This window comes from Takifugu flavidus, chromosome 1, assembly GCF_003711565.1.
Source record: "Takifugu flavidus isolate HTHZ2018 chromosome 1, ASM371156v2, whole genome shotgun sequence".
In the NCBI taxonomy this organism is placed as follows: domain Eukaryota; kingdom Metazoa; phylum Chordata; class Actinopteri; order Tetraodontiformes; family Tetraodontidae; genus Takifugu; species Takifugu flavidus.
This window is the reverse complement of record NC_079520.1, coordinates 5,388,598-5,404,672: the sequence shown is the minus strand read 5'-3', so window position 1 is coordinate 5,404,672 and position 16,075 is coordinate 5,388,598. Positions and strand designations below refer to the sequence as shown.

General features: G+C 43.5%; 1 protein-coding gene across 2 annotated transcripts; it reads left to right on the top strand.

The window, feature by feature from the left end:
• Positions 1 to 119: 119 nt before the first annotated feature.
• Positions 120 to 9,734, top strand: cfap65 (cilia and flagella associated protein 65). 2 transcript variants are annotated; one of them, XM_057047467.1, is made up of 35 exons: positions 120 to 232; positions 992 to 1,086; positions 1,215 to 1,384; positions 1,490 to 1,598; positions 1,787 to 1,947; positions 2,067 to 2,275; positions 2,414 to 2,541; positions 2,639 to 2,864; positions 2,946 to 3,214; positions 3,283 to 3,345; positions 3,441 to 3,664; positions 3,746 to 3,902; positions 4,000 to 4,128; positions 4,251 to 4,502; positions 4,574 to 4,713; positions 4,815 to 4,899; positions 4,971 to 5,117; positions 5,191 to 5,356; positions 5,599 to 5,727; positions 5,809 to 6,022; positions 6,113 to 6,220; positions 6,384 to 6,465; positions 6,576 to 6,661; positions 6,790 to 6,856; positions 6,982 to 7,092; positions 7,275 to 7,466; positions 7,558 to 7,713; positions 7,841 to 7,975; positions 8,071 to 8,187; positions 8,270 to 8,389; positions 8,466 to 8,513; positions 8,624 to 8,835; positions 8,946 to 9,077; positions 9,162 to 9,497; positions 9,579 to 9,734. In XM_057047467.1, exons 1-35 carry the CDS (start codon positions 214 to 216, stop codon positions 9,598 to 9,600), a joined length of 5,016 nt encoding a protein of 1,671 aa, XP_056903447.1. In that variant the 5' UTR covers positions 120 to 213; the 3' UTR covers positions 9,601 to 9,734. The 2 variants fall into 2 exon arrangements, with proteins under 2 accessions (XP_056903447.1, XP_056903438.1); XM_057047458.1 differs by having other exon boundaries at positions 7,272 to 7,466.
• Positions 9,735 to 16,075: the final 6,341 nt, after the last annotated feature.

The following is a 16,075-nucleotide window of genomic DNA, read 5'->3' as shown; positions in this document are numbered from 1 at the left end:
ATTTTTATGAACCAATACAGTTTTACACAGTTTGGGGGTTCCATAGTGAATACTTATTGAAACAAACTTTTTGCGAAGAGCAATTGTCCCTCCTCAGTTTCCATACGGCCCGTTGTTGCCGTGGTAACACCGGAAATGCAAACCGCTTTAACACTAGTACCTACTCAGCGCGGCTCTACCTGACACGGAACGGTTTGGAGGCTTTTCCACCAGATGTACCGGGACCGAGCAGGTATTCTTCTTTTACGATTTTTCTCCCAGCTATAACCTGCGACTTTTCAAATCGTCTGGGCAACTTATAACTTCAAAACGAAGAGCGACAAACTTATGCTGCTGCGCTGGAGACTGACGTGAAAGCATGTAACGTTCTGCTGTTACTGTCCGCGACGCGCAGCCGGTTGCTGCCGTGAGGCCCTTCACGCGCTTCAAAGTACGCGCAAGCGGCCCGCAGCGTCCCGCAGCGTCCCGCAGCGACCCGCAGCAGTCCCAGATCTAGACTGAGGGAAGACGCATCGCGCATGCGCCGCTCATCCAAACCGGAGCCGCGCTTTGGAATCACGTGACCCAGAGAGCAGGGCAGCGGAAGAAAAAAAAAACCGCTTTCACCTTTTCCATACATCCCAAAACATTAAAAAAGAAGCTTTGACATTCCATCTTTCAATGATGAAAGATCAAAGGGCCTAGGGTTCAAAGCAACACACTGTTCTCTGTACTACTGGTATTGGTTAACTTCAAACGCAGTCAGCAACTATAGAACAAAATAAAAAAAATACATTAAGGTAAGATATTTGCATCAAAGACAACAAATTGGCGTCATGACAGAATTAAAAGAAATCAAACACAATCAACAGATAAAATGTGAAGTTTTAAACATATTTTAGGTGTTTTTGCTCACTTTATGTCTCTCATTATTCACTATTGCAATTCGCAGAATGCAAAGGTCCAGACATATTTTACAGTTAATATTATGAAGGCATTGTCTCTTTTCTAGTCATGCTAGCTGACGATGAGGATCCTGATTCACTTTGTTCTGGCCCCCCATTGAAACCACTCTCCCCCGAGAAAGATGTCAAAGTAATGCTATACGTAAGTAACGGATAGCGATACGTAGATCGCGGTGTGATATGCAAAATATTGCTTTACGTAAAAAATATTTCTAGTTAAAACTAAATCGTGTCTCTATTGATTTTTAATATTGACCCCCACATCACCAGAGGCAGCAGGATGAGAAGACCCTGCAACAGACAAGCAGCCAAAGAAGCGCCAGTCTTGGGTTCAAAACTGATCCAGAACTGGTCTGGGAGGACTGGAACCTTCAAGGGGAGCTCACCAAGATCTTAGTACTAAAAAATATTCACAGTAAACAGAAGATGATTCATGTCAGGTAAATATACACATGATTATATACAAAAAGCTCACTCTCAGTTATAAAATCCACACAGTTACAGTGCATCTGTCTACCTTATTTTTACCTCCTTTTCTCAACCAGGCCTCCAGCAACTGAGGTTTTCACTGTATTGACTCAAGGGATAATCTTTATCAGCCCAGGGACAACTTTCTCAGTTCCAATCAGATTTAGACCTCTCCAGTTAACAGAGGTAATAGAAAACACAGACCTTGTGGTTCATTCTTTACTTCGGCAAACAAAACGTAAATATAATGAAAATCACCACTGTTAAAAAAAGAATGTTCTTTTTAAATTTAATTCTAAACAATAGCGTTACGTTAGCATATTTTATCTTATTGTCCCATTTGTGTGTCTGTAAATGCTTTGGCTGATTTGTAGTATGAAGACAGCATTGACTTTCAATGTAAAGGTGGCAGCTTTAGAGTCTGCCTTCGTGCCACAGTTCCCCATCATGCCCTGGAGGTGCCAGAGTCTCTTCTGCTGCCAAAATGCGCTGTTGAACACTCAACAAATGCTTCGTTTCTTCTCAGAAATTTGAGGTGTGTATATGACAAAGACACAGAGGTGGTTGTCACAAGGGAAGTGTATCTTTACCAAAATAAATCAAACTGTTATTCTCTTCTGCTTTTTCTTTCTCCCATTGTTCCTTCATCTGCAGTAAACTTGAGACCTTTTTCCAGTGGGAGTGTAAACCTCCGTTCCAGCTACACCCAGAGAAAGGCCTTTTAAGTCCCAGACAGAACTGTTGCATCACGGTGGTCTTCCAGCCACAAGCTGCACTGGTACACCGAGAACATGCCCACTGCTGGTTTGGAGAAGAAAACAATGAGGCAAAGAGGTCCTGCACGGTGTTGCTGGAGGGAGAAGGTACAGTATCTAACAAGCTAAACAGGAAGTGTAGATTTTGGGTGTAGTCCATAAAGGCTGGTTGTTTTCAATGATGCTGAGAGGAGAATTCAATAAGAACTCCAGTCTATTTATTCTCATCTGTGCTTTGCTTTACAGCTAAGATGCCTTGTCTTCAGCTACGAATTCCAGGTGTTGAAAAACAGTGTGATCCAGTGCTGTCATTTGGCTCTGTAGCCGTTGGCAAAAGTTCACAAAAATCCATTGAAATCTTCAATCCCACCCCAGTGAGAATCACAGCAATACGCATCCACATAACGTGCAAATGTAAATTCCTAAGGGCCCTGACTCTATTCTCTCTCTCTCTCTCTCTGCTTGTCCCAGGTAACAACTTCTTTCACACTTTCACTGCTGACTGACTGGGTACCGTTGACGGGGTTGGAGTTCACCTGTGACATGACCGATGGGGAAGTGGTGCCTGGTGGATCAAAGTGGGCTAATGTTATCTTCACTCCTACTGTGGTGGATTCATCCTCCATTCAGTACTTATCTCTAAAATGCAGAGGAGCAGTGATTGAAACGCTACTCAAACTCAGTGGAGGCTGCATAGGTAGCACATGCACGACCCACATACGGCCAAAAACAGATCATCTCCAAGGAAGACAATCTTAATTTTTCCTTTTGCAACCAGGTCCAAAGATTTCATTGTCCTCACCTGTGCTGGATTTTGGCTGTGTTGAGGAAGGAGAAGAACGTGTGCACCAAATGGAGTTGATAAATTCTTCTCCTGCAGAGGCTGTCTACCAGTGGGACCTGGACTATAATGCACACAGTGTGTTTAACATCCATCCAGCATGTGGGATCGTACGCCCACATAGCCAGACCAGCCTGAAGGCAGTCTACAGGCCCACACAACCTGCTGCACATCACCGAAGAGTGCCCTGTCTCATCCTGCGGATGGTGGGAGGCAGTATGGAGATCACAGCACATATATTTAAGTCCTTACATCTATGTAATCTCCCCCTCAGGAGCCCGTGTTCCTCACCTTGCTTGGTACCTGTAACTCAAAGTCCACACAACCATCAGAAAAGGTAACAAGAAAAAGGCAGATTTTAGAGAGATTGCTTTTTAAGGAAACAATAGAACAAACAACAGAAATCCTCTGTTTCTTTTTTTCTATTCACAGTTGCAGAGACCAGAGTCCACTGAACAAAAATCTGCCATGGAGGAATATTATCTATCCTGCCTCGGGTGCAGTGGTCCGCTGGCTCTTACTACTCCAACATCTCCGGCTGTGACTGTGGAGCCGACAAATCTCATGTTTAATATAAGAATGTCATCCCCTGTGTGCGCTTCTTGGTCATCTTCTCAGACTGTCTCTGTCACCAACCACACCAAGCTGGAACTCTGGTATACAGCATGCTATGCACAGTGATTTATATGCTCATAATTTGTTTTGGCTTCTTACTATGACACGTGATGCTCTTCCAGCCTGGTGTGGACTACTGCATCAGATTCTCCGTTCTCCATATTCCCTCCATCATGTAAACTGATGCCACTGAAGTGCACTTCATTTATAGTGACCTATGACCCCAAGCAACCAAATATTCTTCATGCAGTGCAGCTAGAGTGCTTTGCCTACCATCAGGTATTGCCTTTTAATCTGAATCATGTATTTTGCACGCTTGAGTAATGTCAACATTAGAATAAATGTGCTGTCTTGCCTCAATATCTGGATGCTGCAGGGAACCCATTGCGATGAGAAGCAGTCGCTGTACCCTCCTTACTGCATTAATGTCAGAGTCATAGGCTGCTTGTTTCAGCGTGTCAAAGAACCAATTATCCCAAGCTGCTCTTTAGAGCCCTCACGAGTGGTGAGACCTTTTTTTTTTTTTTTGGAGATGAAAGATTTAAAATGATACACTGAAATATACCAAACTACACACTGTTCAAATATTCAGTGATGTAAATGTGTGGGTTTTTTTGTCTGCTGTAGGTGTTCGTGCCCTTTAATGTTCGCTCCTATCAGACAGCACTCCTCAAAAATTGTGGGGACTGCCCTTTAACTTTCTGTCTGGACCACAACATGTATGGTACCTTGGCTGAAACTGTGGCTGTAGCACCCAGGTGTGGTTTGATCTACCCTGGGGGCCACCAGATCCTCACCCTCTGGTCAAACCCCACAGAAGACAGTCCTGGACAGGAGTTTAGCATACACCTCCAGCTAAATGGAGTTGAGAATGCCATGGTACAGTATACTGAGCACACAGAACAGATACACCAGTTATTTCTGATGTTTAATGTTTCAAACTCTTCTAGGTGTTGACAGTTGCCATTTTGATGCAAAAACCATCTATGTCTCTGGAAGCGGATGGCAGCTTGTATTTCCAGCCTACGGTGGTGGGCTCAAGTACACAACGCCGCCATTGTATCAGGAACCTCAGTCACCTACCTTTGCGGTTGGTTAGCATGGTGTCAGTGCTGTGCACAAGGTCTATAATGGTCCTCCGTTGATAACGGCGTCCTCGTGCGGCTCTCTGTGATTGTTCTTTTATGACAGATTCCAGTGGAGCATTGCCGATCCAGACCAGGGGTTTATCATTGTTCAGCCAAATCATGGCGAACTCCATCCAAATGACAAATCAGTGAGCAACAAATGCCATTCTAAGAACCCCATAAAGAGAACTATGGATTTGACAGCTTATAACCTTTTCAGGTCCAAATGTGGTCATTCAGCCCACTGGAAGAAAAAGAATACACATTTGCACCTAAACTCACCTTTTGGCCAACACACACCCCTGGATGTAACAACTCAGAACTCATCCTTAATGTGACGGGAGTGGGCTCCAAAGGGTTTATATTGGTAGGAATTATTGTGGAACCAAACACACAGTGTGGAAAATATGTATATAGACAATATTTTGTTTTCTCCCCAGGCAGAAAAAGCATTTCTGGATATTGGAGAGATTGTAGCAGGAGGTTATCGATCAGCTGAGCTTTCACTGGTGAACCAGAGCCCCTGTTCAGTCTCATTTTGTCTCTCTGTAACGGAGACTGTGCTGGATAAGAACTTTGCTGCTGGCCCTAAAACCATGCCAAATGGTACTTTCTGTTGTTACTTTTTAAATGATTGTACATGTTGTTTAGAAAGTATTTTCTTCAATTATGTGTAAAATGGATAGAACTGTACAAATAGTCCTAATTGCACTCTTACATATCGATACAGCTGAGGGCCTAACAACAAGAACCCTGGGCAACAGTATATTGTGGAAAATAATGTATAATTGTAAAATAAAATGTCCCAAAGTCGAACTTTAATTATCCAGTTATATTTGATCTATTAGCTATACAGCTGGAGTTTGAGAAGGGAACAATTGCCTCACATTCCAAACTTCCTGTTCAACTGACTGTTAAACCACGTAGACAAGCCAGATACCTGTGGACAATCAGTTATCAGATTCTGAGCACCACAGGTAAGTAAAGAAACACCCAAACTATATCTTAATAGGAGGCTGCCGCGTGATAACTCTACAATTTTTTTTTATTCCCTCTAGGATGTGTGTTATCCCCTCTACAGGCTGTGTGTGAGGTTCAAGCTCAAGCTTTGTTTCCCAGCCTACAGGTGGTTGATGTGTGCGGTGGTGGTAGTCTTGGCAATGTTAGCAAGCTCCATCTGTGGAAACTCTTCTCACTGGACAGCCTCAACGGGCTCCTGCTCTCTCCCCCGTCTCCTGCTGAACTGACCCAGAGACCTCCGAGCAGGCACAGGTTGAGCACATACATAACGCTTGGTTTTTGTAAGGTTTTTTCTAAAATAATGCTTTAGTTACAATTTGGTATTCGTTTTTGCCATTTCAGCTTCGACAACACTGCCCTGGAACTCAAGTTCAATGCAGCGCCACTCAATTCCGAAACATCAACCGTTTTCTTGATGTTGTACAACCCGGGTTCTCTGAGTGTGGACTGGTAATTATTATACAAGTGGTATAAAAACATAATGTATGATATGCATCCAGTTCCTTTTATTGTACAGAAATACTGCTACTGGATGTTGATGGATACCGTACATATTGGCTGCATCACCACTCACACAATCACTGGATACTCATGAACTTGTGGTTATTTTTAGGGCCTTCTTATTTCCAGATGACCAACATATAAAGTCGGGCTTCCGGGCTGATACAGGAATAGTAAATGTTGCAGAGTCAAAGGTCAGATGTGTCTTTGTTACAAAATCAATCATTGAGATTGTTTGATATTGCATATCAATTGTAAAACAACCCCAAACAACACGTATATATCTTTATCTGACTCTTAAAAGGCTCAGGCCAAACATCTTTTCAACATCTTTCCCTGTTCTGGAACTTTACTGCCTGGCCAGCAGGGGGCAGTACACTTCCGTTACAGGTGTGTCATGAATCCTTCATATTAGATTCACTTTGTAAACTGTAAACAAGTACTAGGGTAACCAGCTGATTGGGATTTGATATTAGAGCAATAGCATCAGCATCAAATGACTCTGCACTGTTTCACAGGCACGATTTTGTCGGGACAGACCAGCTTTCTGTTGTTTTTCAACTGTCACATGGCAGAGAGTTATTGGTGAGAAGAAACTCAGTTTCACTTTATATCTGAATAAACTACCAGATGAAAATAACATAATGTAGTGTTTATGTAGTTGAAACGTCAGTTACCTTCATGTGTTTGTGCCATGTCTCCACGTTAAGTTAATCTTGGAGGGGGTGACAGTGGAGAGAGACGGGCTCTGTGTTGTCTGTCCACCCAGGCAGCATGTCTTCAACCCTGTCTTTATTGGGGACTGTAATCCTCCTAGACAGGTATGTGTCTTACTTATATGACATAAGGGAATACGGGAGCACTGTTACATAATTGGTACATAATGTGGCAGGACAGTTATAACAGATTTCTGCATTTATAACAGTGATTTCTGAAAGCAGCATCTATAGCAACAAAAGTGTGGTTGTTGTCTGACTCGCTGTTCTTCCTCTCTTTCCAGCAGATACTTGAACTTTACAATGGTTGTGCGGTGCCGTTTCATTACAAAGTGGACTTGGCCGTGTTGTCTCAGCTCCAGAAGGACAATTTTAACCATCAGATTCTGCGCTGCCTCAATCCAGAAGGAGAAGTTCTTCCTGACCGGAGAGTAATGCTGGAGTGGATCTTCTCACCAATTGAAGCTAAAATGTACCAGGTGAGTGAAAACACCGGTATTAGATTTCAATCCTTTGTTTTTCTTTTAATTTGTGTGTGTGATTTAAGTCTTGCTTATTCTCCCCACCCAGATTGAAATTCCAATCCAGATAAAGAACAGGGATTCGATTCTGGTTCGATTGGAAGGATGTGGAATCACAACCCCGGTACTTGGTTCCAAGACACCTTTCAGGGGCACAAATAGGTCATATGAGCAGTGCGTACAGAGCAGACCTTTCCCAGAACAGGTGCAAACACTTCTCGTCTTCCTACTTATTCCATTCATTTTGTTCCTCTGAATTCAGTCAGCGTTGAACTTTTGATGATCATCATAACGGAATCACATTGCTTCCTTGGTTCTTTGTGCATGTACAGGCGGCATCGCTCTCTCAGGACAGCATTTGTCTCGGTGACATCCCCGTGCGCTCACAGTATTCAAGACTTATCTGCCTGACCAACACTTCCAGTACAGATACGATCTATTATAAATGGGTCACGGATGATCAGCAGGTGCTGTAAGGCGTTTGTGTAGGCTGTGAATATGTCTTTATTCCCCCGTTCAAACTTTATACTAAATAATAGTGTAACGATCATCCTTTGTTTAGGTTGTGCTGATCAATCCAGAAGATGGTTTTCTCACTCCTGGGGAAACTGCAATTAGTGACCTGACCTTCACTGCTTCTGACCACCCCAAGTGTTATCAGCTGGATGTGATCTGTCAGGTACAACACCATGAATCATATATTCGAGGCAGCGTTCCTTAAATGCAGTTTATGTTGTTTTCATCATCTCCCTTGTCTTCAGATTACCCAGGAAACTCTCCTGACTCCATATCTCCAGGCTCTGCAGCGCTGGGAGGAAGTGGGTCACCAACACGACTTCTCTGCCGCTGACAAGAAGCTGTCCTTAAACTCCACTGAATGGGTGATTTTTAAAATTCCAAACCAGTTTTGACCACGTCAGACTTCCTTTAGCATCACCAGTCGTTTCCTTGTTACAGAAAGCCGAAGCAACAAAAATAACACACCCCACCCTCAAAAAGTACAAGGTATTTTGTACATTGTACATTGTCCTGGATTACTGTACAAATAATGAAGGTGTTATTTTTTGTCACGGCACAGCCTGATGGCCACTGCACTTTCATTTTTCCCCCTGCAGATTTTGCCTCCTATCACTGCAGCTGCTGTCAGTGACCCCGTGGTTCCCGTATGTGCCAAGAGAGCTCAGAGGCGGGCGCAGCGAGCAGCAGCACTATTGATGCGTCCAGAGCCCCCCCAAGCTGCCCTAATTCACCTAGAGGTCACAGCGCGCTCCCATGAACATTTGGAATGCTTCAAACACTTCCCAGAGCAATTCAATAAGCTTCACGGGTGAAATATGATTTACTCAGTGACCATAGCAAGTTTTTTTTAACAGAGGTTAAAATGTGTCACACTGGGTATCACTTTATCTAAATTATTTTGTGTTGTGCTGTATTAAGAACCTTTAGGTCCTTGAATTTTCAGCAGTGTGGAGCCAGTGTATCAGACACATCCCTCCCCAAGATTCTGCCCCAACTGACGAATGGTCCTGATAGAAATATGCTCATGGAGTTGCTCACCTCTTTGTTTTGGTAATCCTGCCAACAACAACCTGCTCTGCAGTCAGTTGTAATGTGTGTCTCATCATGAATTTGTCTCCATCTGGCTCTTTTTAGGCACATACTCACGGGACCAGCCATTATGCAGCAACTGACTACGTTCAACTTTAGTCCCCGCCAACCTCGGGACCAAGACATGTCGTCACAGCCTACAACCCAACGGTTGACAGTGCAGGGAGGGAGAATAAGTGGGCAGCCGCAACAGCACAGCATGCTGGACAAAAAGGGAACTGCAGAACTATCGGGGCGCGAGCTTCAACCCCAGAACATGCTACATGCTGACACACCGCCTGACATGTGTGAGGATGTTCTTCTGAAAACCCTCCACAACCTGGTGGTGGAAACTGTCCGAATGGAGTTTGACCTAACAGCACCTCCTCACGCTTCTCACAGGTTCAAGAGACACTGGCTCATTAATTATTGACACCTTAATTATAATCAGAAATTGAAAATTCACATTGCATTCTTTTACAGGGGACAACAGAAGCCACAGTAGAAGAAAAAGAAATTTGAAAAATAAAAAGGACAAACAAGAATTCAACTCAGATCTGCTCACCAACGTTCATCTCTTGAAAATAAAGGGAATGATCAGCCCAAAATAATATCATTCAATAAAATTTAATCATTTTTGTTGGCGTTTCATTCATCTTGACCTTCGTGATCTTTAATACAAAACGGAGTTATTGTCATGAATCATAAATATTCCCTGATCTTACATATTAATTGTAAAACATAACTCAAAACAACCCGTATATATTTTTATCTGACTCTTAAAAGGCTCAGGCCAAACATCTTTTCAACATCTTTCCCTGTTCTGGAACTTTACTCCCCGTCCAGCAGGAGGCAGTACACTTCCGTTACAGGTGTGTCATGCTGACGTTGAATCCTACATATTAGATTCACTTTGCACAATGTAAACAAGTACTAGGGTAACCAGCTGATTGGGATTTGATATAAGAGTAATAGCATCAGCCAAATAACTGCACTGTTTCACAGGCACGATTTTGTCAGGACAGACCAGAGTTCTGAAGAATAAACATAAAAAATCACATAATGCAGTGCTTAGATGTAACACGTTTGTTGCCTTCGGTAATCTTGGAGGGGGGACAGAGGACAGAGGCTTGTCCATCCTCCAGCATGTCTTCAACCCTGTCTTTATTGGGGACTGTGATCCTCCTAGACAGGTATGTGTTTTACTTATAGATAATGGAATACCGGGATGGTATGTTACATAATTGGTACATAATGTGGCAGGACAGTTATAACAGATTTCTGCATTTATAACAGTGATTTCTGAAAGCAGCATCTTGGCCGTGTCATCTCAGCTCCAGAAGGACAATTTTAATTGTCTCTACTGACGATAAAGGTCTTTGCAGTGGATCACAGATCATGTTCATTCAAGTCTTAAAAAGAAACAGTCTATATAATTATTTAATAGATTAGGTCTTAATATCCTGTATCTGTATCCTCTGTTTAAACTGTATTATAAAGACTGCTGCAGAGTTCAAAAGCAGTCTTTGTTTCCCTTTTTTTTCAGATTATCCAGGAAACTGTCCTGACTCAATATCATCCGCGCTGGGAGGAAGAGAGGCAGCAACACTGTTTAACTGCCAGGCACACGTTCAGTAAAACTAGTTGCACTTTCCAGTCTGACCCCCGCCCACTTCAGCCCCAAGCCCACGACGGCAGGGTCCAGTTTGCTGAGACGAATGTGGATGAAATCCTGTCTCATCTGTTTTCGTTTGACAAATGACAGTAAATCACAGTATTTTCCACAATACGCAGTGTTAGTGTGAACTTCAACAGTTGAATGCCGCGGATAGTTTTTCGTAATTTGAAACAGAACGAAGACAACATGTGGTAACTGAAAGATTCCTTTTATCTTGTTAAGTAAAAATCTATGAAAATTCCGCAAAGATGTCTTTTACAATGAATGAACATTAAGCAGCCAATTATAGGAGGATGTTCCACTTTCAAAATCGCATTTTTATAGTGTTAAAACTGTTGTTAAAGAGCAGAAACGCAACTCTGCACTATTTTTTAGCCTTAGTGGCAACAATACTGAGTTTTAAGAGTCCTGAGACTTCTGGCTCACAGATTTAAGCTGGACCATTCTGCATGTCCTTACACTCGTGTTTGTCTGTGTGGAGTTTAAAGTTTATTGCAGATGAATAAAGTCGTCTAGTCCCCGAAACCTTAAAGTGATGGGTTTTAGTGACACTTTTCTCTGCGTGGCAAATGGAGGCCGATTCCAAAAGTCATCTGCGCGCCATATCTCTGAGTCAATCTGTGTGTGAGCTCTGCGTGTGTGTGACTGTGTGTGTTACCCATCTGTTCCCTCTCTCTCTCTCTTTTCAACACTGCACGCCTGGGGTCATGAGTTGGACAAAGAAGAAAGAGTAAAACGGCCCAGAGCTTTCAAATAGGGAGCATGGCAGCGCAGATAAGATCTGTTATAACAAAGTTACTGGGTCTGCCGGTAATTCTGATGAATTCTGATGAATTACTGGCACCGAACCGGTTCTCTAGCTGTGTGTTTGCTATATATTTAACATTGCAAAGATCAGGGGCATATTAAATCAGAATAATGCACAGGTTACCTCTGAACTATTGTAAGTCATTATTAACAGGATGCTTTCAACTGGTCCAAAATGATGTGACCAGGGTTCTGGCAGGAGTTAGAAAGGGAGATTGCTTCATTGGCTGTCCGGAAAATCCAGAATAGACTGCTACTTGTGGTTCCCACCATTTTAAAAATGAAAGTACAACAGGCCTCAAACAAGGACAATCCGGCCCCCCTCCTGTAGAAGCAGCTCCCTGTCCAGGTACAGGAGGCTGACACTCCGCTACTTTTAAGATTAGACTGATCTCTTCCCTCTTTGAGAACGCTTCAGTTGTTCACCTGTTGGACAGAAAACCCTGGTATAAAGTTTATCTATCATCTTAGTTCCTCCCCTCCTCTCGTCTCCTCTCGTCTCCTCTCCTCTCCTCATCCTCTCTCTCTCCTCTCCTCTCCTCCCTCTTCCCCTCCTCTCCTCTCCTCCCCTCCCCTCACCTCCCTCTCCTCTCCTTCCCTCCTCTCCTCTCCTCTCTCTCCTCTCCTCTCCTCTCCTCTCCTCTCCTCTCCTCTCCTCTCCATCTCCCCTCCCCTCCCCTCCCCTTCTCTCTCTCCTCTCACTCTCCCTCTCTCTCCCTCTCCTCCCTCCTCTCCTGATAACAGTGATAATAGCAACCGTCCCAGTGCCTTGCGGCAGCTATTCCCTCCATGGCACTGTTGCATCCTTCCATCACATCTACGATCATCCCATCTGGATATCTCGGGAAGCTTCAGATGGTGGAGTTCTCCACGCTCCTCGACAGACAGCAGACGACAGATGAAAGCGATCAAGCGACCGCACTGATGCCGAGCTCCCAGCTGGAACGCTTTGTCAAAATATCCCAGCATCTCTGTGTTCCGTTGCAGCGGAGGCTGTTGCTTGCCTGTCCTCTGGATAACTCCAGCAACAGGAGACACACAGTGAAAGCATCTCCGCCTCGAAGTCAAAAACGCCGAGTTCCAAGCAGAGGCAACGTGCTGCGTGTTTTCCTCCTGACTCTCTACTTGTGTACAAATACAGAGCTGCAGGAGGAGATTCTATCAGGGACCACTTGAACCGTTTAAATTCCCCTGGCGGTTGAAGTGAACTAATGATTCACTGAGGTCAAATTTATTCTTCCAGATAACTGGTCAACTGCCTGATTGTCTGCAGATTGTTGTGATTCAAATAATGTGTGTTCAATTACTATATAATAGTGACGCTGAGCGGACACAGGACCAACCCTGTGAGAAAAAAAGGAGAATATTTCTAAATCGCACCAAATGAGGTCGTTTCTGTGGAAAGCCTGTTGTCTGCACTGGGAATCACCTTCATTACTTGCTGTAACAAGACCATCATTTTGCATAACCACAGTTCCTTCTACTCTAAAAACAAACTAAGGGCACATGGACATGTAGAATCATGTGGCAACAGGAGGTATCAATATTTTATACTGTGGTGTCTCGCATTTGTGTGTGTGTGTGCCAGTTATAAAGGAATTCCAGGAGCATGCCCTTCACCTGGGGATTCCAAAGATGTCTGTGGTTTGTTTTTAAAATCGTTGCAGCTTCCACATGTTTCTGATTTGGATCTAATTCGAGTATCGTATATTAGCTACAATGGGACTTCTACCCATTCTCGATCATAACCTCCCTGGGAATATGTTGGTGGGAGTGGGCCAGGCATTTATCTGTGGAAATAAAAGGACACACATGTGGCACTGGGAGACAGGAAAAGGGTAGGTAGGGTTAGAGAGAATCACATCCAGAGATAGGTGGTGCATTCTGGCAGACAGTAGGAATCCATTTCACGCCCAGATGAAAGCAGTGTGAGAGGGGGAATGTGTGTGTGCAGCCTGTGGATGATAGGTGTGGCAGGACAGGGGTTAGGCCTGTTAGCTTTTCCGAGGTGGAGTACGGAGAGTGAGAGGGAGGGAGAGAATACGTCATGCCTTTGACCAAAGCTTGTTCATATAGATCTGTGATAAACCCAAATGAAAGCAATAAAATGGAACTGTTGTTGCTACTTGTTTATTAGTTATTAAGTCCGATGTCCAATGTCAGTGCAACACACAATAATCCTCCCGACCGGCCTGCTCATAACACACCAACATCTACGTGAACACATTGAAAAACACATCTCATAAATGAACACATAGAGAAAATCCATAGCTATGCTAGCTGCACTGGCTGCCGCACATGCAAGAAGTTACACAAACATGCAGGAAAACCTGCAGGTGCACAACACGAACACAAGCCAATCTTAAGAGAATGCAGAGACGGTCGCAACTGCAATATCCAACAACTCCTCCCCAAGATTTTATCAAACGAGCTGGAAAACAGACAACAAAAATACTTCTTCCTTTTGGAATGGTCCAAAAATACCCATTTGGAACATTCCACATGTAAATAGCTTCATTGGTAACAGGTGCTAGGACTCATTGGGTATGAAAGGGGTATCCTATAAATGTTCAGTACCACCGAAATGCTCGCATGCTAAAGCATCAAAGAGGATGCATTAAGGTTTAAAGCACACTGAAGAACATGTGTTCATCAACATATTCTTTTACTTCTTTTGTCATGAATATAGGTGGTTTAAAATTCCAAGTGTCTCATATTGTGAGGACCTTTACTCAAACTCAAGGAGTAGTGTCAAGGCCATAGAGATAACTGGGTTCATCAGTGGGATGCTGGATTCATGCGTTCAACAGTTGCAGGAACTTTTTCTTCTGGACCCTCACATGGTTCCCGGGTCAGGTCCAGCATTTGTCACCTCTTAAGTGCTTCTTCTCTGTCACCCACTGAAATAACTCAGAAAACAAAAACAACATTATAGAGGCCTGAATGTAACAGCTGAAAAATGTGTTGTTGGCAGCTGTTCGCAAAGCTCCCGTGTCTATCAGGGCGTTTTCCTTCACGACACTTAATTAATCCCCCACAGATGTATCAAACACACTATAAGGACAAATCAAATATTCACCCTGAGCTGTGAGAGTGAGATGGGAAATGACTAAGGGGGGATTTAACATTGAAAAGCTGTCGAAGGTCACCAAAGCATCATGGGAGGGGAGCGAGGAGGGAGGGAGCGCCTTCGCTTGTCACGCAGAGAATCTACAGAGAAGGTAAAGAAAAAGAGTTTACATGTCTGGAGGGCTTGCGAAGGCCATCGGGTTTGTTTAGAGGTGCAACTCATAATTGCCAGCGGTGGTGTCGCTCAGAGCAACTGCTACAGTTTAGACACCTCATGGAACAAATTTACATTTTACTTGTGATGTTGAACATTTGTGCATAGCATCACAACTAATTAGATTATTTGAGGGTCAACAAGGACTAAATTCATTAAATGGTTATTAAACTGTTATTTGCAATTAGTGGCTATAGCAGGAAGCACAAGGCTGCAGAAAGACGGGAATTTGCATACGTATAACAGAGAATACGAATCTATATGTGGGTTAATGGCCATCTGTTAAGGGGCTGTGAAGTGTCTCCTCCCAGCAGGCGACTAAAGCTGTGAGCCAAGACCCCAGGCCCAACACCCTGCTGGACTTTGAAATCAGATCTTTATTGTCCATAAAGCTGCAGCCAAGTATGAAGAATCAACTCTCTCTACCAAAACAGGCTCATCCAGCAGAGAGAGAGGGGCGAGAGTCGAGGCCATTTCGAAGTGCTGAACGGAAAAGAAAGGGCGAGGTGGATAAGGGATACTGTAAATGTAGGGGAGCGAGAGGGAGAGAGAGCAGCCAGTACAGTACAATGCTCATGCTCATAGTTATTTATAGGCCATTGAGAGATAATTCAATTTTCATAACTTTCTAAATTTGTTCTGGATGGTCACAGTTCACATATCAATACAGAGCTCAGCTGCACAGAGATCAGCTTTCTGTGCTATCATGCTGCCTTTGGTTTTCAGACACCACACGAAACACATGTGGATACAAATGTACAACCCCGGTCCAAAAACACACACACACTAGTTTGACTTGAGCCTCGGCTTGGATTGATTTAAGTGTGTGTGTATGTGTGTGTGTGTCCTGTGATGACTGGTTACCACTGGTGAGTGTTTATTTAAACCTCTGTCCCTGTGGCTGCTGGGATACGCTCCACCACTCCCCCTGACCCTGATCAGGAATGAGCAGCAGTTATCTAAAGATTGATGGATGGATTCTAGGTTATATTTTATTTTGGGAGAGACATTGATGGCATTTTGAATGTAAAATGAAAAAAAAAAAGGTCAAAACATGAAGTTGTTTCTGGAAGTACATGACATTTGAGATGCTTACAGACACAAAATCCATACAATAGTAGGTAAAACAAAGAAATATATAGTAACAGACAGCACTTTTCCTGAAAGTTTCTCCCATTTTCCCATTGTCTTGTCACTGTCCCAGGGTGCATT

Coding starts and splice junctions, on each gene's coding strand:
- cfap65 (XM_057047458.1), top strand. Junction 2,276..2,413: donor GGTGTTGCTGGAGGGAGAAG/GTACAGTATCTA, acceptor TTTGCTTTACAG/CTAAGATGCCTTGTCTTCAG. Junction 3,665..3,745: donor CACACCAAGCTGGAACTCTG/GTATACAGCATG, acceptor ATGCTCTTCCAG/CCTGGTGTGGACTACTGCAT.